The sequence below is a fragment of the Diachasmimorpha longicaudata genome, chromosome 1, assembly GCF_034640455.1.
Source record: "Diachasmimorpha longicaudata isolate KC_UGA_2023 chromosome 1, iyDiaLong2, whole genome shotgun sequence".
Classification (NCBI taxonomy): Eukaryota; Metazoa; Arthropoda; class Insecta; order Hymenoptera; family Braconidae; genus Diachasmimorpha; species Diachasmimorpha longicaudata.
The window spans coordinates 12,457,416-12,480,695 of NC_087225.1; the positions used below are offsets into that span (position 1 = coordinate 12,457,416).

General features: G+C 38.6%; 3 protein-coding genes across 18 annotated transcripts; 2 read left to right on the top strand and 1 right to left on the bottom strand.

Annotated features, from left to right (window-relative positions):
* LOC135169574 (protein unc-13 homolog 4B-like) lies at nucleotides 1–22,811 on the bottom strand. 16 transcript variants are annotated; one of them, XM_064134703.1, is made up of 9 exons: nucleotides 22,621–22,811; nucleotides 10,081–10,242; nucleotides 8,679–8,925; nucleotides 4,354–4,518; nucleotides 4,119–4,297; nucleotides 1,619–3,981; nucleotides 1,234–1,323; nucleotides 575–892; nucleotides 1–489 (listed from the first exon to the last, which is right to left on the bottom strand). In XM_064134703.1, the coding sequence occupies exons 1-9, from the start codon at nucleotides 22,722–22,724 to the stop codon at nucleotides 395–397; spliced, it is 3,723 nt and encodes a 1,240-aa protein (XP_063990773.1). In that variant the 5' UTR covers nucleotides 22,725–22,811; the 3' UTR covers nucleotides 1–394. The 16 variants fall into 16 exon arrangements, with proteins under 16 accessions (XP_063990773.1, XP_063990743.1, XP_063990782.1 ...); XM_064134673.1 differs by lacking the exon at nucleotides 22,621–22,811 and adding an exon at nucleotides 18,995–19,572; XM_064134712.1 differs by lacking the exon at nucleotides 22,621–22,811 and adding an exon at nucleotides 12,128–12,490.
* LOC135169744 (uncharacterized) lies at nucleotides 13,351–16,468 on the top strand. The gene is made up of 4 exons (XM_064135016.1): nucleotides 13,351–13,499; nucleotides 13,567–15,579; nucleotides 15,907–16,124; nucleotides 16,212–16,468. The coding sequence occupies exons 1-4, from the start codon at nucleotides 13,466–13,468 to the stop codon at nucleotides 16,263–16,265; spliced, it is 2,319 nt and encodes a 772-aa protein (XP_063991086.1). The 5' UTR covers nucleotides 13,351–13,465; the 3' UTR covers nucleotides 16,266–16,468.
* LOC135169865 (trypsin alpha-like) lies at nucleotides 16,617–18,064 on the top strand. Its single transcript, XM_064135256.1, has 5 exons — nucleotides 16,617–16,672; nucleotides 16,730–16,821; nucleotides 16,891–16,976; nucleotides 17,041–17,314; nucleotides 17,415–18,064. Exons 1-5 carry the CDS (start codon nucleotides 16,639–16,641, stop codon nucleotides 17,757–17,759), a joined length of 831 nt encoding a protein of 276 aa, XP_063991326.1. The 5' UTR covers nucleotides 16,617–16,638; the 3' UTR covers nucleotides 17,760–18,064.
* Nucleotides 22,812–23,280: the final 469 nt, after the last annotated feature.

A 23,280-nucleotide genomic window follows, 5' to 3' on the forward strand; every position in this document is an offset into this window, starting at 1 on the left:
TTTTTATTATATAAATATCTTTATTACAAAGTAAAACAGTTATTTACAAATCGAACATGTAATTAACATAACAATGGTGATGAGTTTATTGCCCATTGGAGAATGTTCATTGAACGAGTAAGGCACTAGTTTGATTCTAGCTCTGAAGCTGCGTAATTATATCTCATTTTTTAATTCAAAAATTGCACAGATATGTCTTGAAAACTTATCGAATAATTAAAATTTTTGGATACATCGTTGATCAGCACAGCCTACAATTTTACGTAGCAGTTATATAAGAGTCTGACTTCCATCGATGAAATTCACATTCATTGAAATAGACAGATAAAGCATTAGGAAGAAAATAAATTCTGAAGTACAATTTTTCGAAGGAATAATTTTTTTTGGGTATAGATTATCTCGTGTTTGACTTTGCGTTGAGTTTCGACATGAATTCCATCGCTTGGTTGTCTCCTTTCCGATGTTCTAAGGCACGTATCACGTCAGTAGCTGAAAATAGAAACCAAGATAAACAATGTGCGAATTACGATTCAGGAGAATCAATGATTCATTAGTAATATTATACGACACTCACTTTTATCGATCGGTCGTGATAATTTCAGATGAGTCTGGTTCAGTGATTCCAGTCCGCGTTCATGTCCAGTGTCCTCGATTTCACTGAACGGAAGGAACGCCTCAGCCATAAATTTTGTCCTCAGAAAGTCCTTATCCTTGACCTCGAAAACTAGAATAGCATCTTCGATACTTCGTTGTTCAGGAGTCAGGGGAATGTTGAAAGTCTCATCAAAAAGTGGGAAGAGCGTTTCCTTCTGCACATGAGTCTTTGGCATCTTAACATCATAAAATTTCTCCTCGGGGAGAAGGCGAATCTTAACATAAGGATCACATTTTCCTGCAAAACATCAAACAGTGAAGCTATAAAACTGAAGGATTATTGTTTAATAATTAGGAATTTCTATAGGCATGATAACATGCACGATGAGGTTTTTTTGTGGATTAAACAATTCAGATAACAATGGTCCATAAAATTTGTAAATTCCATTGCATTAGATAATTTGATGAAGGATCTTTGGATTCAGAGCATTCAAATGCAAAATTTATTGTGAACGCCATTCATGCAGCCCCGAATCATCCCGATAGCTCTCCAAAACAGAATTAACAGGCAAATAATTCTGTGAGATTCATCGCAATTACAAGGGAATGATAACAATTATCATTGCGTTCGCTACATACTTGGCTTCACCTCTTTCAGTCTTTGTTTAGTCTGTTTACTTTTCGAATGCAGTTTTCGCTCAAGAGTTGACAGCTTGCCTATAATATCCCCTACAAAATTGAAACAAAAACATCGTTCAAAACCCTTTCCACCCCATCTACAACTCCCTTCAACTGACAATTCCATCTCTTCAGCTCTTTGCCACTTCCCCAAAGCATTATTCCACCTTTTAAGAAACAGATATACTCCGAATCTGCATTGAAGTCATGTAACACTAGAGAATGAGTTAAGACTAGATTTGTTGATTGTCTGAATCACTTAAATATCAGACTATGATATTTTTACTGCTCTAGTTGCGTAATTTCAATGCAGAAGAATGAATGCCCGTGATTCGACTTAACTCACCATTACTGTCCATAGCCTTGAGATTCCTAGCATTCAAAATCTGGACGACCAAAGAATTTTCCACAAAATGTGCCTTGATCGTTACCATTCCATGCAGAGCGTCCTCCATCTCATTCTGCTCCTGGAACCGCTCCAGATGATATCGATGAATCAGTTCAGCAGTTTCCAATCCATGCAGATTCAATAACCGTTCAATCTTCTTGAGTACTTGTACATTCGAAGTTTCATCGGCGCCCAAATTAAAGAACCTAATTAAAGTATGAAGGGTCCTATGGAGATTCGAGTAGAATGAGGGTGGTCTCCTCTTCTCCAAGTTGCTATTGACCAACTGATACAATGTCTGAGACATGATCTCCCAAATAACGAGCAACACCCTTTCGAAATTGTCTTCATTAAGATTATCATGCAGAGTCGTGATATTCGAGTCTAAATACTGAAGCAAGCGATCCATAGCATTGCTGATAGTATCAATCAACTCAGCTCCCTCCATGAGATACCTGTTCATTGCCGGCTGCATTTTGTTTGCTACAACCTCCAACAGATCAATGATTTTATTTTTAACCGTATCAGTGGCATTATCAATGATCAACTGAAGAGTTTGTCGACACCGATCAGCCTCTTGTTGAGTCTTGTTCTCACCCAACGTCTCGATAATCGTCTGCAGTCCCAAATCATTGGCCAATGGTGCAATTGACGTTCTAATGTAATCAATGTTATTAATAGCAAAACACCAGGCGGTAGATACTTCAAATTTCTTTTCATAGACGCTGCTATTATTCTCAGACTCCTCCGTCTCCCTGTCTACCTTCTCGGCCTTAGCTGCCATCATATCCGCGTATGAAATCGAACATTTACAAATGTCATCGATAATTTTAGCAATAAATGTGTATGACCCTTCCACATCAGGCCACGCAAGTTGTGTCCAGAAGACTTTGATTTGATAAAATATTGTTAACGTATCGACTGCACTTGAACTGTACTGGACATTTGAGTCGACAGGTTGAAGGGTATCAAATTCAACAGCTCGGGAGATTCTCTTTAGTGCTTTGTAAACTGCTATATCCAACCAGTGGCCAACGCCAGCTCGGAACCACTCGTGATAGCTCTGGATGTTTAAATGCTCAAGACCGTCTAGACAAAATACTGTCCCTAAGACAGCGTATCTCTGGAGGGTCAAATAGAGTTCAAATAATGTTGTCCCAAGAGTCAATTCGGTATCGTCGTCCTTCTCTAATTCGATTCTCTTCAGCCTTAGACAGACATCTTCAATTATAATGGTGCACATGTCACTGATTCTTTTCTCGTAATAAACGTACAAAGTCCTTGCGTACGGGAAGTTCACTTTCTTAATGAAGGTTCTATCATACACTTCTATTGCTCTCTGAAGATCTGCCCTGATCAATTGAATGACTTTGATGTGGAACTTTAATGCGTCATCATCTGTATCAGCCTCGGGAGCGTTGTTATTGAGAATGTGATCAAACCATTCAGCCCCTCCTTGAATCACAGTAAATTCTAATCCCTTCATGATGTCCACGGGGCTACCATCGGGTTCCGGGAACCAGCCGAACATTTTTGGAGGAAATAAATCAAAGTCTTTTGGACTTTCCAGGGAAGATATGGAAGAGAGGATGCCTAGAATGGCTGCCATTTGAGCCATTACGTTTTTATCTCCAGGAGCAAGTCGTCGGATTTTTCTGATGCTGTTCAGACAGGAATAAATGATCTTTCTCGTGGCATCCCAGAAGAGTCTAGTCTCGTCACTTGAGAACAGGCAATTTTCGAGAGGTCTGACTAATTCAACTGCCAGTTTATTGAAGACTGCAAAGTTTAGCGGATGTTGCTGATGAATTCTAGAGTATTCAACCCATTGTGCTAGGGCTACGATCCTCGCTAGGAGTCCTCTCTGTGCAGAGTGTTGAAGGATAAGGGCCTCTGCCGGGGCTGACCACCTACCACACCAGCAATACTTCTCCACTTTCTCGATTTCGAGTTCGTGAAGAAGGAGAATTCTGATGAGGTGTCGGTGCTCTTGAGCTGCCACTTGAGTATTGTGTTCTGCACTGAAGGCTAGTCGGAGTCTGACAACTCCTCGGCGCTTTGATTTGTTCTTCTTTTCGAGGGCATACCACATTGTATGACCAGACACGGGTATGTCTCGTAGCGGAATTCTACTTCGACCAATGAATTCATTGTCGTGGCTACCGGTTGTGGCTGTCACAGCGATCTCTTTCGCGAGTTTGACCAGACCTCGAACTCCTTTGACGTCTTTCACTTTACTCATTTTCTCGGGGACGGTTTCTGCTGCGTCAAAGTCCCAAACTTCTAAGCACAGGGTGTCGTTTTCAGCATCTTCTAGAGGTCTGCAATGAAATTTCTTTTTATTTATTTGAAATTCGGGTTCAATCGGTTCAGGGGAATATGATTATGGGCGAGAAATGACGACTTCGATGGAGTATGAGTTTTGACAAAATTCATCTTGCCTGTACTGCACACTTACAGTTCGAAATGCTCCTCCCAAGTTGGTGTCAACGTTGCTGTCTTCACAGCTGTGTTGTACCGCCTGGTAGGAGCTGATTCGAGATAGAGTGCGCAGAAAGGGTCACTCTTGCCGTTGGAATCCTTCGAGATGAGTTCCTTGGCTTCGATCACTTCAACATTCAGATGCATCACGGGGGCCTAAAACAATTTCGCTAGAATTTCGTCCTTATACAAATATTTTTGCTCTCGCTCACCTCCATATTTCGAGTATCTTCAAGGACTTGTTCATGCATTTCATTATCCACTTTGAACGCCTGCTGCAGGTGGCTAAGAAGTGCATCTACTCCACACTCATTGGAAACATCATACCCAATCTGATGTTGCGTCATGTAGACCAGAGCAGCGTAGAGTTCCTCAATCTGAAATCCCAGCAAGGCTCAATAAAATATCAAAATTACTTAACACACCAGATGTTTGATTGATTCCTTGAAAGCAACGGCAGTAGATTACAAATATATTTATGTAATCATACTCAAGGATTTACCAATATCATCGACTTGACTACTGGGCCAGTGGTTTATCGTAGATCGAACTTTCGTGGCATTCGATGGATAAGAAAATTACAAATTTAACCATTGCATTTTCCTCCAGCTATTTTCCATAACTCACCGTCATAGCCTGAAGAATGGCATTGGTCTTGCGCTCTAGTTCTGCCTTAGGAATACCCCGGAAGGTGTTCCTACTTCGGGTTATAGTACACATGCCGTTGAAGGTCCTCGTCACGACCATTGTGTTCAATTTTCTACTGTCTATTGCACATTTCATGGGACTGAACTATCTAAACTCTGATTTGCAAGTCAATTACCCACTCAATCGCGTCGAAATCTTTGGTACAATTGTCCAATTTAAATTCTGATGATCTAGAATCGTTAATTTTTTATTTCGATTCATGGAATACACTGACACTTGAACTGTTTATCTGAAGACAACGAAATAGAGTAGAGTCCGTTTATGTGCACGTGCCTGACAGCCTCGATTCGTTAAGATTAGGGGACTGTTTTGTTTTCTTTAACACTTAAGATTTTCCGGAGATTCAACTTTGACCGGTTGATTAGATGACTGGTAGGCGGGAATTTGAGAAATATAACGGGGAAATTCAGCGATCAACAGATTCATCGAGTTTTTACGAGAATGAACTGTGGATTCGACCTTTACAGTCGATAATATGGACACGACCTCCCTCACCCCTTTCCGTGCATATCCGATTGTGTTGTGTGCTTTAATTAGCTTGTGACGAATGAATTCATTGGAGTATCGTGGAATTGTCAGAAATGAAAATATTTCATTAAATCCAATTGTTATATTTTTTATACAGTTGAATGTGAGACTTTACAATGATTTTTAACACATAATATGAATAAATCTCATTCATTTATGAGAAAAAATTAATAGTATCTCTTAGGTGTCCGAGGTTTTTCATTTTGTTGAGCGGAAAATATAATTAAAGCTTCAAAGAATCGTGAGAACGCGGCAGCAGATGTCTTTAAATACTTGACTCACTGCCATCACTACAAAAATAAAAAAAAACATCAAAAACTATTTTTTTACTCGAGTTTAATCTGAGCTTTTGTGTCTGCGAATGAGTCGTGCGTTCAACAGATCGATTCGTTGGCCGAAATCCCCTCGATTCTCGTAATTTTTGGCAATCAACAGGTAGAAGTGTTTCATGGGCAGGTGTACAACTCAAAATTCTAGATATTAGCACATCTATCTGGGCCGCATCCCGTTTAAACTGGCAAAACTAATGCCGTAACCGTGTCGCGTTCATATGCTCCTACAATTGCATTCAATGAAAGTTGATATGTCGACAATTAACTGATTGAACATCAAGGCATGTCCAGACATACCAACAACCCGCTCTACATTTAAAAATTTTGCCCGTTGATTTATTTTTACACCAATAATTCCTTCAACCGTTATGCAATAGACTAATTTTACCTCGCCGTTTTCAACTTGAGAAATTTCGTACGAAATATTTATATTCATTCCTGCTGAATGGCCCAGGTGTCAGGAGCACCAACGAGCCCAAACTACGGTCCGGACCGTTCAATAGAGAAGTGGAAGTGGGTGATGACAATGAAAGAATTTGTCGGAGGAAGTTACAATCAGCCTGACGAATGAGCCCAAAACATGAATGATAATTTCGTAAAGTGCTCTTAAACTTATCTCCATTTTAGAAATGAATCCGGTAAATCAACACTTGCCAAGATTTCGATCGAATCCAATGGCAAAATTAAATGATTATTCGAGCCGAGCATCAAATCGTCAGTAATTTTTTTAATGAGTGTCACTTGTTCTGCATTTATTCGCTGAAGGAGTACCTGAAATTTTTGAAAATCCCCGGGTCCAACAAATATTCGCATTTACCGATTCAAAACGCAAAACTTCCAGAAATTATCAGTCAACAATTTCGCTCGATTCTTTCTTTCTTTTATTTCTTAGGGAAATTATTCTCAAAATTTAGAAATAGTTCGTTTGCATCCAATCAAATTTTCAGGGATTGTTTCAAAATACTGGGAATCTTTCAAGCTCCAAAGGCATGTAAATTTTCAGAATAATCTCAACTCCCACTGACACTTGATCCATCTTTTGTCACCCACTTAAGTAGATAACCGGTCAAGATCATGAAGACTAATCCCGTTAAATCGCTAATTTCACCAACACAACACAGATTAAATAATACGAAATTTAACCGAGCATCTCTACATCCTGGCGCACGTGTCAGAATGCACTCATTCACTGGCCTAGCCTCCAGCGAGGGTATTGCCAATCACGGGCCCAAGGAACATGAAGAAGAAGAAATAGATGAAAAGACAAATTGAGAAGACCAGACCAAGTCGCACTGAACACTGCCAGGAATAGCCAATGCTTCAAACACCGACTCCTCGTGGTGGTGTTGCACCACGTACGTCACACGAACGCAAGCGCAAAAGCCCGAACCATCCCGAGATGACTCGCGAGTGATTACAATTCCCCGTTCATCCCGACCTAGTACCCTTGGCCCGCCAAATTTATAGCCGACATTTCTCTACATTCGAAATTCTACTGTTTCCTGGAATAGCTACCCTTGAAGCGGATCTCAATTCATTGTCGCCGTTACAGTTGTTACTGGAGAGACTGATTATTTCCTGCGAATTCATGAAAAAATTCATGAAAAAATCTGACGTATTTGTTCTAAGATTCTCCTCGTCTTTTTATAGTTTTATATGAAAATTTCCTGGATTTTTTAAATCCTTGAGAAATATTCTTCAGCTCTTGAGTACAATTAAATATTTTTCCAACAGAAATGGTCCGCTGAACATGTCACGCATGAAAAAATTAAACAGAAAAACCTAGTGCATAGACTTGCCAATTCTACCGCATGTCTACCTGAACTTTCTATTAGGTTTTAGCCAATTCAATTGGGATATTACATGTAAAATATTCGACAGAAAATATTTCGGTATAATACCTTATTAAGAGAAGTCCAATTCTTTTAAAGTTTTCTGTTGATATTTTAACGTGTATCTCTATCCATTTTAAAAAATATACAGGAAAGCTGTGAATTTTTTTGAATGAAACAACGCAACTGAATGAATAGAAAACATTCAGTCATTTTTTAAAATTGTATTCTAATTAATTTCCGCTTTATTTCGTAAGGAGTTGCTAATGACCTAGCCGTCGATGTAACTAGAAATGAAATTTCAACAAATTTCTATGATTTCTAAGAGGTTTCTAAAACCACCAGCGAATTTGTGATAGCATTTCACGAGAACTGTTACCACTCGAAGAGAAATGTAATGGAATTGTCATACGCAGTGACTTAGATGATACCCTAAGTACATATGTAATTGAGCAGTATTCATGACCCTAATCCGGCCTTTGAACTGCTCCATCGACATCATGTCAGAGTGAATAGCCGAATTGCGTGAGAGACATGATCCGACATGTCTTGACGTCGTCCCATCAACTAGAATAATTAAACGTGTTGCTTATTGAGCACTATAGAACTGTGTGCCGATGACGCAATTCTCGAAATATGGGAGAGTTTTCAACGATACCCAGTGATTTATGAAATAATGCATCAGTATGCAATTCACATCTTAACGTGAGATTCCAGTGCTGATAAACTGAAACCTCATTGAGAGGAAGAGAAATGGAATACAACTTCATCATTCGATCATTACGATTTATATTCTCCTTTTTTAATCAGAATAAATGAGAATTCTTTAAGGAATCCTCATAAATTCATCCCCGGAAATAAATTGCGTTTTCATTAATTTTGTCTTCGATGAAACCCTCAGTTCAGCTGCAACACTACATGTTTGTTGTCATTGTATTCAAACAGATCATCTCTGTTAATCATGGAATCCAACAAATAAGTGCTTGTAGAATAAAATATGAATAGCAGTTCGAATTCACTTTGAGAATGAAAGAAAAAAAATCATTTATTATGACGTTGGCATTCACTTGACTTACAAAACTGCATCTCTATTGATATTGCCAATGATGATTAAGGGCATCATAATAGATCACTTACGTTCCATCCAACCGAGCCGACAACAATATCAAGTGCTCGTTCATTCTCGTCTCTGTCACTATCAGACTCGAGTAATGCTTCTGTGGGTTCGTCAATGCTCGCCTCACTAGTCTCATCCTCATCCTCGTCGTCATCCCTCTGACTGCAACTCCGTGGTAATGGTCCTTCAACCGCCTCCTGAGCCCGCGCCTTCTCCGCCAGGAGAGTTCCCAAGTTCTCGAAGAATCCCCCATCAGACTCTTGGATCCTGCAAATATTGAAAGAGCTGTTCAACCATTTCCGGAGAACGCATTGGAGGGAGTGCGTAAGCCATCCACGAGGATTACTGGCCTACTCCAGTTGCAAAATGGTTATGTGCTATGAGCCACAATAACTTGGTACGTGATAATTGACCAAAACACGTGAGGAATCATGCTTCAATGATTTCGCATGGTTTGGCCTTCCCACACGGAAATTCATCTCTGCGTGAGTGCATATCAACGGCTCCTGCTAATTCAACGAAAACATAAGCCAGAGTTTCACAACACAAGTCCTGATGTTTTTTTTTCACGAATTCATGCTAAAGAGAAAGAAAAATCTACGGCAACATATCATTACAAAAAAAATTGTGGCTGATTTGTGGGTAGTGAGGTGAAGATCACATGATGATATTTGCTCCTCAGCATAATTTATGCATAAAGCCTATGAAGTGTTGGTAAACTTGCAAGGGTGATTTTTTAAAAGTATTGAGACGTGACAAACCCGGAAAATATCGCAAGATTTGTTATCAATATTGCGGTAATTTTCCGTTCTTGAGATATTTTCGGAATCAACTGGAGCAGAACAGTTTGTCAATCATTTTATTTATTCTCTGATTGAGTGATAATTACGAAAATTTATGACAATGTATTCACATGACTAATGAATGATCATATTTAATTTAGTGCTAGATAAATGAATGATGAACAAGCAATGAAAATTCATTTAAACATGCGAAACATTTAATGTACTTCTAGCCACTCTATATAAAACAATATTAGCGAATTGATTATTTATATCATGACAACTCGATGAATTGTCACGATAAGACGATCTCCTCTTCGAGTCTAGTGAACTTTCTCCCTCCGGAGATTTACTGACATTAATAGAAAATATCTGACGCTTCAGCTGTTGTTAAAGCAGCTTCTCAAAGATTAATGTTTTCGGTTAATTATTAATCAACAGTGTCAATAGCTAGGGAATCTCGTTGACTACAATCAAATCCTTCTATCAATGAAGCAGAATATTTCACAGCTAAATTCAATAATTCTAGTTTATCATTTAACGAATTCGCGTAACCAAACATGCTGGAATTCGTGACAATAGCTAGACGATCACAAAATCATTTTCCATCATTCCAAACCCATTCAACACTGTGAATCACCTTTTATGGAGAAAATTATGCGCAGCGAATTTCCAATAAATACTGCCTACGGTAACTGGTTTATCCTCTCTTTTCTGGCTCATACGAAATGCAGCAATAGCATAGTAGGGATGTTTGGTATCGAACTTATCAAAATGTGCCATTGTTGTCTCTTCCACTGTCCTTTGAAAATTCAACAAATCCAGTGATAATTTTTCGAATAAAATACCTAAGCGTTCAATAAAAAACCATTGCTTTCATAATCACAATCGGTTGGTTGCTATCGCGGTAATTACATAATCACTAGAAATATCTCATTCACACAATACAAACTGGAGCACGAACATTCGCACTCCCGTCACAGTCTATCGTAGACTGAATTCTCCTCCTCGAAACCGTTGAACATGAGAGAAGTAGGAGGAAGGTGTGAACCAGAGGATGCGATTTCCATGATAACGATAATATGGTCTTGAACGATTGTCCGGACTTTTCATTCCTATTAACGTAAGAATTCATTCATAGCCGTGTTTACACACACTTATGACGTTCATTGAACTGGTGTACATGCTTGTCCCATTGTGGACACTTCACGGCACCACGCGCGTGATTAATTTCCCCCAAAAAACAGTCGACATTATTCAAGTTGTTTCGCGTCGAGGTATCAGTTTCAAATATTCACTTTAAAATATTATGAACCAGTTATTTGTGTTTGATCAGTAGACAGAGAAAAAATTATTGAATAAATTAATGCCGATCCAGACGGCACACGCGTAGCTAAATTTGTTTTGCTCGTCTTCAATCTGGAAAAAAGTGAAATGTTCATTTTAGAAACATCGAAATCGTGGAATATTGCAATTTTAAAGAGTGCGAATGAAGAAAGTGAGAAGCTGGGATTTGTTTTTCTTCAAAAGAATGTGTTTCTATCCTTGACACCGATTCACAAAAACAGAGCATTTGCCTCTTGCTGACCTTCTGAGGAATTTTCCCCATTAAAAAATAAACAATTATGTGCAAATTCATGGCCCTAGTCAGTATCGATAAACGCACTCGCGGAATGTTAGAGTGCCTTTTATTGCGGATTAATAGGATTGCGTGACACACGCCTCTCTTTACTTTGAAATTGAATAGATGGTGGGTTTTATCGTGTCTATTGTATTGCATTGATGATGCGGTTCCTAGAACTCGCAATGGTTTACACGCGTCAATCGAGCGTATACTTTGAAGGAAAAACATAATTTTTATGGCCTTTTCGACGCATAAGAAATGGGAAAAATAAGGATATAATAAATCTTCAATAAATAACTCCTTCATTCCGATTTTCGATCATTTTCCTGGCGATAGAATTATTAGAGTTTTTAGTCTTTCCGATTCTTTATTCTGGTAACCAACAGTTCTTGATTTTCTTTCTATTGAAAACTGGGAACTTTATCGCAGCGTCCAAAAATCTTTTTTTTTTCTATTGCGAACCGAATGGATAGTCACGAGAATAACGGCACATGCAGGACAATAAGTAATATTTTTTGCATGGCATTCGCACCTTGTCGGAATATAATGCAGCTTCTCTGAACCAATTACGGTAGCTCGATTCTATATGCACACCACTATTTCTAAGTGACATAGCTAGTCATGAATCATGCACCCCGACCTTCGGCAAGAGATCTTCAAGAATTTAATTTTAAAGTGTTCGTATGCATTGCTTGTTTTCTGGACGACTGCAAATTACTTGCTTTTGTATCATTTCGGTGCCGGTATTCAAGTGTGCGAATAAGAATAGAACAGGCCTGCCTACCGAAAGCCGGAGGTGTTTGCGTCACGATTGCTTTATGAGAATCTGACGTATGTTTTTTTGCTGCTGCAGAGCGGTCACCTCAGGGAACTTTCAATGATATCATCTTTAGTTTATTTCATGTTGTGTCAGTGCGAATAATTTTAAGGGTAAATTCAAACATCATGGAATCTATTTAAAATCACTTAAAGAAATGTTTCAGCTCTATTTTTAGTTACCGAACGAATTAAAAATAGTTAATGATCAACGATTGAATTTTAATGACGCAAAGAGTTGGTTTACCTGAGTTCATGGGCGGTTTTCTCTCTATTTTCATTTTCTTTCGCTTGTTTTTCCTCCACAATGGTGTGATAAAATCCTTTCCACATGGCCTCCTCGTCCATTTTTCTATGTACTAATTTTTTTATTGATCAACCGCAATAATAAACAGATGAATTAAGCGATCGATCCACTCGATTTAGAAGCGCGTAACAACTCTTTTTTTTACAAAAGCAGAATGAGAGGAATTAACACGTCAAAATATTCACTGCTGCACGGATTAATCCTGGAAACCACTTCTGAATTATTGTATATTATTTCTGAGTGAGAGTTCGATATTTTGGGCCAAGGATGCCGGCTGTCAGACACCCACTGGAGACGCAAGTAGAGTACAGTTGGTATTGGCTAAGACTGATGAGAGAGTTGGCCTTTAGCCTTCAGATGGCGACACCCTCTGGGAATTCAAAGGTCGCAGAATTCGATAGTAAGTTATCCACTGATAACAAACCAGATAGCGTAATTATTATGCATAGGGTAATGTCAAGGATAAGTGTCTGAATCTCTAATGGAAAAATTAGTTTCTATAGACGTTTTTTTAGCTATTCCCTACATTAAAATCATTTTTAAGTTTTTCCATTTCAATCCTGCTCGGTTATGAGGTAAAATTACGAAGATCTTACTAAAATTTATGAATTTCCTTGAGCAGCGTAATAGCATTCCTGTAACACTGCGTTTTTTTGCGTGAACGAAAACAAAAGCGTAATTGAAAAGGTAATAAATAATTCTCCAGAAAGATTGAAAACTGATTTCCCCTTCGGATCACGAATTCGATGTACCAAAAATATTGATTGCTGGAGAGATATGCATTCTCCCTTTTTTGGATAGAAGTGGCTGTTCGCAATACCTTTACGTGTTATCCCATGTAATATCTTCTCGTATTTCCTTTATATTCCACCACGAGATCATGATGTTATCCATCCAATTAATAACCACATTCAACGCTGTGTTTACCCATTTAATGGAACACTAGCCACAAAGGACAAGGAAGTAGTAATTTTATCACCTCATTAATTGGGAATGATCCCACATTACGATTTTATCTCCCATAAATTTTCCGAAAATCTGTGACAAAGCTGAGCTTATCACCAAAACTGCAATAATTTTACCGCACTTTATTATGTCATAAATAATGAAATACAGCCGTTTCACAATGTTGAACGACCCATAACCCAAAGTGTCATCATTCACTATGAGTTGTAAATATGGCAGCCTCTTCTAACTTTATTGTCACTCAAATTTTGAGATCAGATAATTTATGCTATAAAAGGAAACAGGCGCCGTCGAAAATTCAGTTATTTCAACATGTATGTGTGGATGCTGTTGACGTTGTTAATTGGTAAGTATTTGATAATTGACTATAAAGTAGTAACAATGGTCCATTAGCTTATCAGTCGATTGTACAGGAGTTCAGGCTTCGGCGGTCGATCAAAGGGACTTGCAAGAAAAAAATATAATCCCCGACTTTCTGGCGAATGAGACAGAGCGCAATGCTACTGATAAGACAGTTGATAGCATATTAACGACCTCTCTACCCCTATCGATTTCTACATCAATGCATACCTTGAAATTGAAGAATAGATATGGATCCAAGAACGAATTTCGCTGGAACGTATCGGCTATTGGGAGTTCTATGTTGAATGATATCGATAAGACAGTAGATAATTTATTACGAAAGTTCCTGACACCGTCGAGTTCTGCATCAATATCTAATTTCAAATTGAAGAACGGATATGGATCTAATAATCAATTTCATTGGAACGTAACTGCTATCGGAAGCTCTATTCTCAATGATATTGAGGAATTATCAAAACCCTTTCAATTTGCAAAACCAGACGAACAACTGACTGAAAAAATGGCCCCTTCAACAACACCAATGACTGCTATAGTGAATTCTCGGCGCGTTTATGATACCAACAGGAAAAATCGATGGAATCGACTAAATTTCGTGGATTCAATTTATCACGAATTGTATCGATTTCCACAGAAGTTAATTCCCTTGGCTAGTCAGGCACTCTCACAAATCAGAGATTATTCTGAAAGGAGTGAGTATATTAAAAAGGGATATGTTGTCCGGGAATCAGAAACTACCAGCAGATCCTCAATGCATCGCAAGCCACCCTCCGGCTTGATGACACCGACATTCATCAAAAATTGGAAGCACTACATCGTTGGAGCGCGACAATGTATGTCATCAGCAAAATCTTATTTCAATCTTCCGAAAGCAGTCATTGAGGTAATGAAACATTCTCCACGAACCGCAGCCACGATCGTCAGAAATCGACTGAAAAAAGCAGTCCCTCGACATCCAGCATCAAAAAAAACTATCTACAGCGGTTATGAAGCTATGACATGTCAAGTGTTGGCGAATGGGATGTCAAGCTATTATGAATGTTTGAAGGAGATGCGAAGGGTCAGTGCTTATGTTGGTGAGAAAACAAAAAAGTCTGCGGAGTCGAAGGCTTTGAGGGAATATCACAGGCGTATATTTTGGCCCTCTGCTCTAAGATTGATAGAAAGTGTTGGAGACCTCAATAACAGCTGTAAAGTTGACAATAAAGCATCGACGATAACTTGTTCGGTCTTTAATGGACTCGATAACAATCCCAATGTTGGAATGAATATGTCAAATCGCCTGGGTTGGTCCCCAACGGGAACAGAAGCGCAGAAGATAGCGCAACAAATGATAGAAGTCCTTTTGAAAAATCAATTGGGTGCTGACGTTCTGGAGGAAATCGGGACTTGCGTTTATATTTATCAACGAGCATCTTCAGCCCAACATAAACTACGGAAAATATCCAGGAATGATCCTCAAGCCAGAGGGATGTACGTGACAATAACTAACAACTTGGAGGCGTATAAACATAATTTGATGAGGATTGCCCTCGGGGCTGTGAATGATGTTCGCTCGATGTTCACCGCTGTAGAGGGAACTCTAGTGAAGTCAATGTCACAGTTTCTGGGCATTGATTTTTCGGAGCATGTGAAATCTAAGAGATGCTGGGACGAATTTCTGGATACTATTTTAGGGTCATTGCTTGGAGATAATGATTGGGAAAATGATGGTATATCAAAACCGAAGCCACCAAAACCGGATGAATCACGACCAGGGCAGCCAATAGTAGAACAAGAAAATCCAGAGAAACCGAAGCCAGAACAACCGGGATCGGAACAATCAAATCCAAATGGTTCCGGATCAGTTCCATCACCAGAACAACCAGTCCCTGCGAATTCTGCAGTGAATCCATCATCACAAGTTGAAGAACCATCCGAAAAACCTGCTTCGGAGGTGATGAGGTCATACGAAAATAAATCTCACCGTTCAAGTGAATCGTCAAGCCAGTTTGATGATTCAGATGATTCCGCAGATTCCTCCGAAGAAACTAATCAGCAATCGCGCAAGAATCACTTTTCTACAGGTACATTGACAAATCAGAGTTTAAGAGACAAAGATTGTTCTGATAAGTTCAATATTTATACCAGTTATGGAATTTATTTCACTGAATTCCTTATTCAATACCAAATCTTCCACAATTATTATCTACAACACTTAAATTGGGAGGAAAAATTGCTATGACCGGTTGCTAAATATTGAATCAAAAAATATTTCTGAAGAGAATTATTTTCTATCAGTCCCTTGGGAAGTACAAATCCTTTCATTATTGGATGATTAGCCTCTCTATGGCTTCGCAAGTCACTCCGTGTTTTACTTCGCGTCTTCTGCTCTACCAATTAATTTATTTCAGGTGTAATCCCACGTAAAGAAGCAGCACAAAAGCTAATGAATTCATTGCAACGTCTGAGTCAGACCAAAGTGCTACGAAAACAAAACACAATTGCATCCCTTGCCAACACATTTCTGCTGGCTACGATGTTTTATGAATGCATCACTGTTATAGCTGCTGCTGTCTATCGAACTGAACGCGCCACCGATTCTGAATCACCGATAACTTCTTCAACTCCGGTGAAAAAACTAATTGATTGATTAAGCCCACATGCTCCAATCTCCTGTGATAATCAGAAACAGTGAATAAGGAAATCATTATTTCAGATTTATCAGGAGATGACTTCTGTTCGTGATCAGGAGCAGTCGTGGGAAACTTAAACTGTAGGATTCTTCAGAATGAGGGTAACATAAAATCAGTCCCTCCATTATTCTAATAACGATGATGCTGGCTATTCAGATCATGGATATATTTTATGATAAGTGTACTTATTGTCACATGCTGAAAATTGGAATAATCAAGCAAATAATTTTTGAGATAATCCCCTCGCAAGTGATAATAAAAGCCGCAGTGTATCTCTTGACTATTGTCTGCGCTCATTAGTCATTCTTTCTATCTTGAACTAGATAAACTTGAATCTTCTCCCCTTTAAATCACTAATCATCCTGTTTACGACTGCTGTCTTCGTGACTTTAACGATTGCTTCGTTTCATATAAAGTATTCCATCTTCTCATTTTGTTTCATTTAAAAAAATGTGGAGTTCTGTGAAAATTCTTTGTCTTTATGGTAAGTAATTTTCATTGATCATAATTCAAAGAAGAGAAGTGTACATATTTTTTTTAGGCTTCATAGCTATTTGGACTCAACCTGGAGAAACTACGAGCTCTAGAATCGTTAATGGATATTCTATCAAGATCGAAAAGCGGCCGTTCATGGTACGTGTCATTAATATCTTTTTCTAATTGCTATATCGACTTAATTAAAATTTTTGATATTGTTCCTAGGTTTCATTACATCACGGAGTAACCGGATTTTTATGTGGTGGAAGTATTCTCAATCAATATTGGGTCTTGACTGCTTATCATTGCATGTAAGTATCTGGAGCTGATATGACAGCAAGTGATTGAGCTGACATCGAGTTTCCTTATTCCTAGGCCAGAAGGTGCGGATCCTCAAGATTACTATGTCCGAGCTGGATCCACGTATCTTCATGAAGGTGGTTCCGTTCGTTGGTTAAAGAAGGCCGTTTATTTCGAGAATACTGAGGTGTTTCCTTATGACAACATTCCAAAAAATGATCTTCTCCTTCTCCGACTCAGCCGTAAACTCAAACTTTCGGAACGTATCAAGCCAATCAATTTGCCTCGTGCGAATGAGCAATCTCCGAATAAACTTTGGGTGTCCGGGTGGGGAAAAACCAATACAAAAGTATGTTGTCAGGGCATCCAGTCAGGCTTCCTCAATTGTTATTGATTTTTTATAGAAAAGTGTTTTTCCTATTCTTTCAATTGTCTCATTCTGATTTTAGGAAATTTCATTAACTTTACGAATAGCGAAGGTGTACTATGTCTCCTACGATGAATGTCTGCAAAGTGCTGACTGGTATTCTGAAGCAATTTCCAACATAACGCACCTCTGCTATTTTCGCAAGAGCTACGATGCTTGCCAAGGGGACTCAGGAGGTCCCCTAGCAACTGATACAACGATTTACGGAATTGTTTCTTTTGGAGATGGGTGTGGAACATCTCCCGGAGTGTATACCAAGGTTATTCATTATAGAAACTGGATTAAGAAAGTCATCAAGCGCAGAAGGAGGAAGGCTAAACGAAATACCAATCAAATGAGATTAAAATTTGTTATGAAAATGTATTAAACCTATATGCTCAGTGGTAGTGACTCAACTGTGTATTCTTGCCTCATGTCAGAGTTATAATTGCGAACTCATGACTAAGAGATGGATTAATTAATTGCTTGTCTAAACAATCTGAACGTATGATGGTGATGATGGAAGATATTTTATCTGAATCACAGAGCGACCCAAAACATGAGTGCGAAATAATGTTCGAAGAACTTTAAGAGCGGTGGTGATCCATAATTCTTATCTTGACATTATACAAAATTAATATGGCAAATCCAAATAAAAATTTCTTCTTAGTTCAACAGCATTTCAACTCAGATGTGTAATTCCAGGCAATTTAGTATTTAATATAATTTTCGGTTCTGTCCGAAAACATTATACAATTAGAAAGTAACTTCAATAGCTTTCACGAACGTAGTTTCTAGATATTTTAATTCTTGTTACAGGTTTTCGAAAAATTCCCGAGAACAATAAACAACCGGACGCTCATCTCGCTTCTAGTTATCGTAATACTAACCCAAGTGAGCCATTGCAAAAGATACGACAATGAAATCACAGTGTGAAGCCTCCCGCGTTAAGGTTGGCTGCCCCTAAAGGAAGTCCATTTACAAGCCCATGGTTTCACACGGATGCAGATGGACGGCACGCATGTGGCAACGTGTGGGCGTACAGACAACAATAACAACACGCAGTGGGGTAAGTAGGTGATACACGTACTCCAATACTCTTTACTAACGCATGTATCGTGCACCTATCGCTCAGGAAAATGAGTCACCTGTGCAGGGGGTACATTAGACGACATTGAGGTATCCATTTGCCGCTTCGGGGGGGTCTTTAAACTCACCTAGCCACGTGCGTGGTAGAGGAAAATATTGAAACACCACTGAATGAACTTTATTTTCATCATTTAAACAAACTTTGTTTTTTCATACCATAATTTTCGCACGGTTGATCGAAAGATATTCATATGTAAAACCGGTTACGAATTTTACGAATTTTTCGTCCCTCACAAAATATTCTTCATCAAGTTTTTCCTTTTTATTTTATTTTAGAATGAAAATAGTGAACTTAATTATGATAAGTCCATACGCACAAAGATTTTTATCCCCCGTAAACCGCAATTGCTTAATCACGGAAAACACCATCATAATTCACGACAGCTTTCCACCTCCATGATTCTCAAACGGGCGAGATAATTCCGTAAATTTTTCATTCAATGGTCCTCTACCTCAGAAAATAATTGCACTCACCTGTTACTAACTGCCGGACAAACCCTAGTCCGAATGCTCTTCAAAATATCTCGTTTGAGTTTGCTGTACCATCCGATTATTCTCGAGTCGCAATCTGTCTGTACGGATGCATTAAGTTTCACCGTTCGCGGAATATCTTCTCTGTTAATCAAGCTCCAATTTGTACTCTGAACAACTGTTTTTTCGTCAACAGCCAGAGTGAGAAGCGGGGACAAGTTCATGGCTCCGAATGGAGCCAGTACTTGACTATTCTTCAATTTTTTTCGGCGTGAATACACGGGGCTTCGCACGTCAGTCTCGAGCTCTGTGTCTGTCATTATCGATAGCAATATTTTTTTCAAAGGACGGCTGACGCGAGCCTGTCCTTTTTTCACTGAACGCCGGTTCTGTCGCGAGGGATGACGACGACAAAATTGTTCATTCACTGGATCCAGCATGATTAATTTGTTCATCTGATTAATTGAATATCAGTCTCTGAAGACTATCAAATTGGTGGATACAATTTTTGTGGTTTTACATTTTTCGATTTACATGGTTACAAGTTTGTTTAAGATCTATTTGCTGAAGTTCACCGGTTTTTTTATGCTCAGGGTTAAACCTATGATGTCACGCGTACGGCAGTTGAATTCGAACTGAATCGTGTAAGTGAACACGCATGTGAGTGGGGAAGAAAGCCGTCAGGGCGTTAACAGAGGGATAGCAGGGGTCATTGAAGGGACTTTCCATTTTCCAGCTATTCCCCCACTTTGTTGTATTTAGTCAGTTGTACTTCCCATGCACTCGGTTATTACGCTTCTCCGGTTGTCCTTTATCTTCATCTATCTGATGAGATGCGGGTACTTAGAAATGGTCATGAGCATTTGCATAATTTAGCTGTGGTCATATAGAAACAGTCGTAATTTGTCTGTTAAATTTTCTGAACCGCAAATTTGAGGATTTCGCTGAGTCTCACAAATTCCGGTTTCAGTCTGTGACACGTACAATGAGGAAATACTTTGCTCTGCTGAAAAACTGTAGGTTCTGTTTGCAAATATTTAATGAAAGTGGAGCAGTTTTAATTCAGGGAAATTAACCAATTTTCACAAAAATTCACTGTTCGTTGTCATCCTTAGAAGTGGGATACGAGGGGTCATTGACAGGACCTTCCATTTTGTAGGTATTTCCCACTTTGGTGTATTTAGTTAGTGGTACTTCCTGTGCACGTGGTTATTACGCTTCTCTGACTATCCTTTATGCTCATACGTCTGATGCTATGTGGGTACCCAGGAATCTTCATGAGTATTTGCATAATTCTATTGTTGTCATACAGAAGCAGTAGTAATTTATCTTCTAGATTATTTAGCCACAAATTTAGGGATTTCTCCAGAACACAGACAGTGAAATTGGCTTCAAAAATTTTCTTTTCCCTCGTTACAACGTGTAAGTCCAGACAAGACTAGTTTTAACTCGTGCCAGTATTCTCCCGTTATTCTCATTAATTTCAATCGTGAAAGAAATACCAATATCGAGATAAAACAATAATCAACCCTCGAATAGGGTCTCGAACGGTAAAAAGTCTTTCTGCGTAGCAATAACGCGCCGAACGTGCCGAAAATCACACTGCCGAAGTTAACAAAGTCAGACACACGTAATATTCGTTGCATCTTGTCTGCTTCACTCCTTTGTATCAATAGTGTACGAGTCTCATAACAATCATCCGAAGCATAAAGGACCAGGGAGACACGTCGCGCGTGTACTCTCAGGTGTACAATAGCGCCAGGGGAGGCTCCGTGACTGGAATAGACTGGGTTTTATTCTTTTATCGATATATCCACCTTCTTTACGTGATTCTAGGGAATAATAACGCTTAAGTTATGATATAACAAATGATTCTCTCGTACTCGAGTTTCAGTGGCTTAATTATTCAGACGATGTATGTGTTCGTGGAAATAACTTCCGTTGCTGCTATTAACTTGAACGACATTGAGCGGTGAAAAAGTTGCTATGGAGGTCGGTTGTTATATTGGAGAATTGACTGTTACTTGCAATTAGTATTGAGAGGCCAATCACGTGATTAGCATGACTGTCTTGTTTTTTCTGGAATTAGAAAAAATGTTGAACTTTGCCATGAAATTACTTGATTTTTTAATTCCTCTAAAACAACTATCGATGATTCATCATTATGTTGTCCGTATCCCATTTAGTCTTACCCGGAAAGTCAAGAAAGAACTGTTGGGAAATTTAAGATAAGAATATACATTTCAGGGTTCTGGGGTGCAATATCCCTGAGTAAATTCTTTCATTGAAATTCAGTTAATTAATTATTTGACGGATTAGATGATGAATTGTAATTTATAATATTGATAAAATAATTATGATTTGGTAATTAGAAGATCTAAAGAATCGTTGAATGAGTATCAATTACAATTGAATTCTAATCAACAAAATTATTCAGCGAAAAAATATTGATTGCATAATGGGCTGTTTAAATACAGAATTGATTACCGTGCTATTTTAACCTGGATGAATTCTACGGAGAACAACAATACAATTACCCCAGACATAATTCGCAGAACGACGATTGCCAATTAACGTGAATGAAGATATTTTCGGTACATTCATGTGTTACCGAGAAATTAAATGAACAGTAATTGAACTTTCAATGGTTGAACTGCGCACGTGAGCTGCCTTCTGACTATTATTATTGTCGAATACAAAACGTTTCCATGAATTTCATGGTTCAACGAATGAAATGAGGAAGGAAGTTTTCACCGGGAATTTTTAAGATTCGCTGAAATCACCCAAAACGTAAACACATAAATTCTAAATGGATCGTGGAGTGTGCAATCGGAGGAAGGAAAATTTGTGACTCTATAAAACTGATGGTTTCATTCTCGAGGAAGAACTGCCAATTTCTACTGTACCGACTTGCAATGTTCAGTAGTAAATTTTACTTGCGGGAGGGTATGGTCCTCAATTGCTAAGTTCTCACCGTAAAAGATAATTTTATGTTTTTTCCGTGTGAACAACTCTTCCCCGTAAGTGAGGTTTTCCATTATTCTTTGGCAAATGCGATACAGGGGGTGAGAGTGGCAAAGGGAATTGCCAACATTCTGACGTACTGAAGGGTGGGTACAATGTTGAATCAAGACTTGTATCAAGTGCATGAAAAAAGAATTTTCAAAATGGAATTAGTTCAGGGTAATTAATTCACCTCCTTGAAGGTGAAAGGCGGAGTGAGTCGGACGGTGGACGTCGGAGTGGGGAAGGCCGATTCTCATGGCGAGTACCCCGAGTGGCGAAAATACCTCTCACTTCAGAGGGTTAATGGACCATTTATGAATAGAAAAATTTTCTGTACTTGAAAAAGATAGGATAGAAATGCTTTAGAACATTTCTGCCTTCCATTCTACTGTTTATTTATAGATTTTAGGCTTTAATACCTAGTGAGGATTTCCATTTCTCCCTGAAACGTTAGATTAAATTTTAAATGTGCAACGATTCCCTGAAAAAATTGAACGATCCGTACGTTGAACAAAATTGCATTCCGGGCAGAATGGTTTATTATGAAAATTTTTCACCGTTTTTAATAATCCGTCAATTTATCGTAAGTGGAAAACTACTTCACGTTCAAGAAATGAACTTACGCTTTAGATGATATCAATCTCCGAAGTCTCGGATGCTCTCTGTGCTTTACCACCACATTCTCCTCCGCCTTCGGTCTTCTCCTCCAAAACTTCAACGATTGCATTTCAAAATTCACATTGCAATTTCATATCTAACAAAATTCATACGGCACTTAGATAACACATCCTCTCTATTCCACAGTCGCAGAATCACTGCGATCCTCTCGCCCTCAGAGAGCAATTTTTAAACAGGAAAATCTTACGCGAAATGATAATCAACAGCTGTTACAGTACACGTGAGTCTAACGTCACTGATGCGGAATATTGTCGGTGACTGTCGAGTTATACATATGTGCATGCTGGATGTAAATGGGACGTCATAAGAATTTATACGAATACGTCATCCATTGGAATTCCCAAAAGGCCAGTCGTAATAAGCTCCCTGTGGTCGGGTCGCTAAATTTATTATTCACATCATTCGATAATAATAATTTCAAATAATTTGACTTCGAAAAACACTTCTAAATGCGAAGAATAAGTTTAGTGAACTACCATTAACAAAAGTTAATGAAGAAACTAATTTGAGGTTAATGAAAAGCTCTCAATTAGAATGAGGACGAAGCTTACCATCAACTTTAATAAGGACCTCGTAATGAACTTTAATAAAGCGCCTTCAACGAA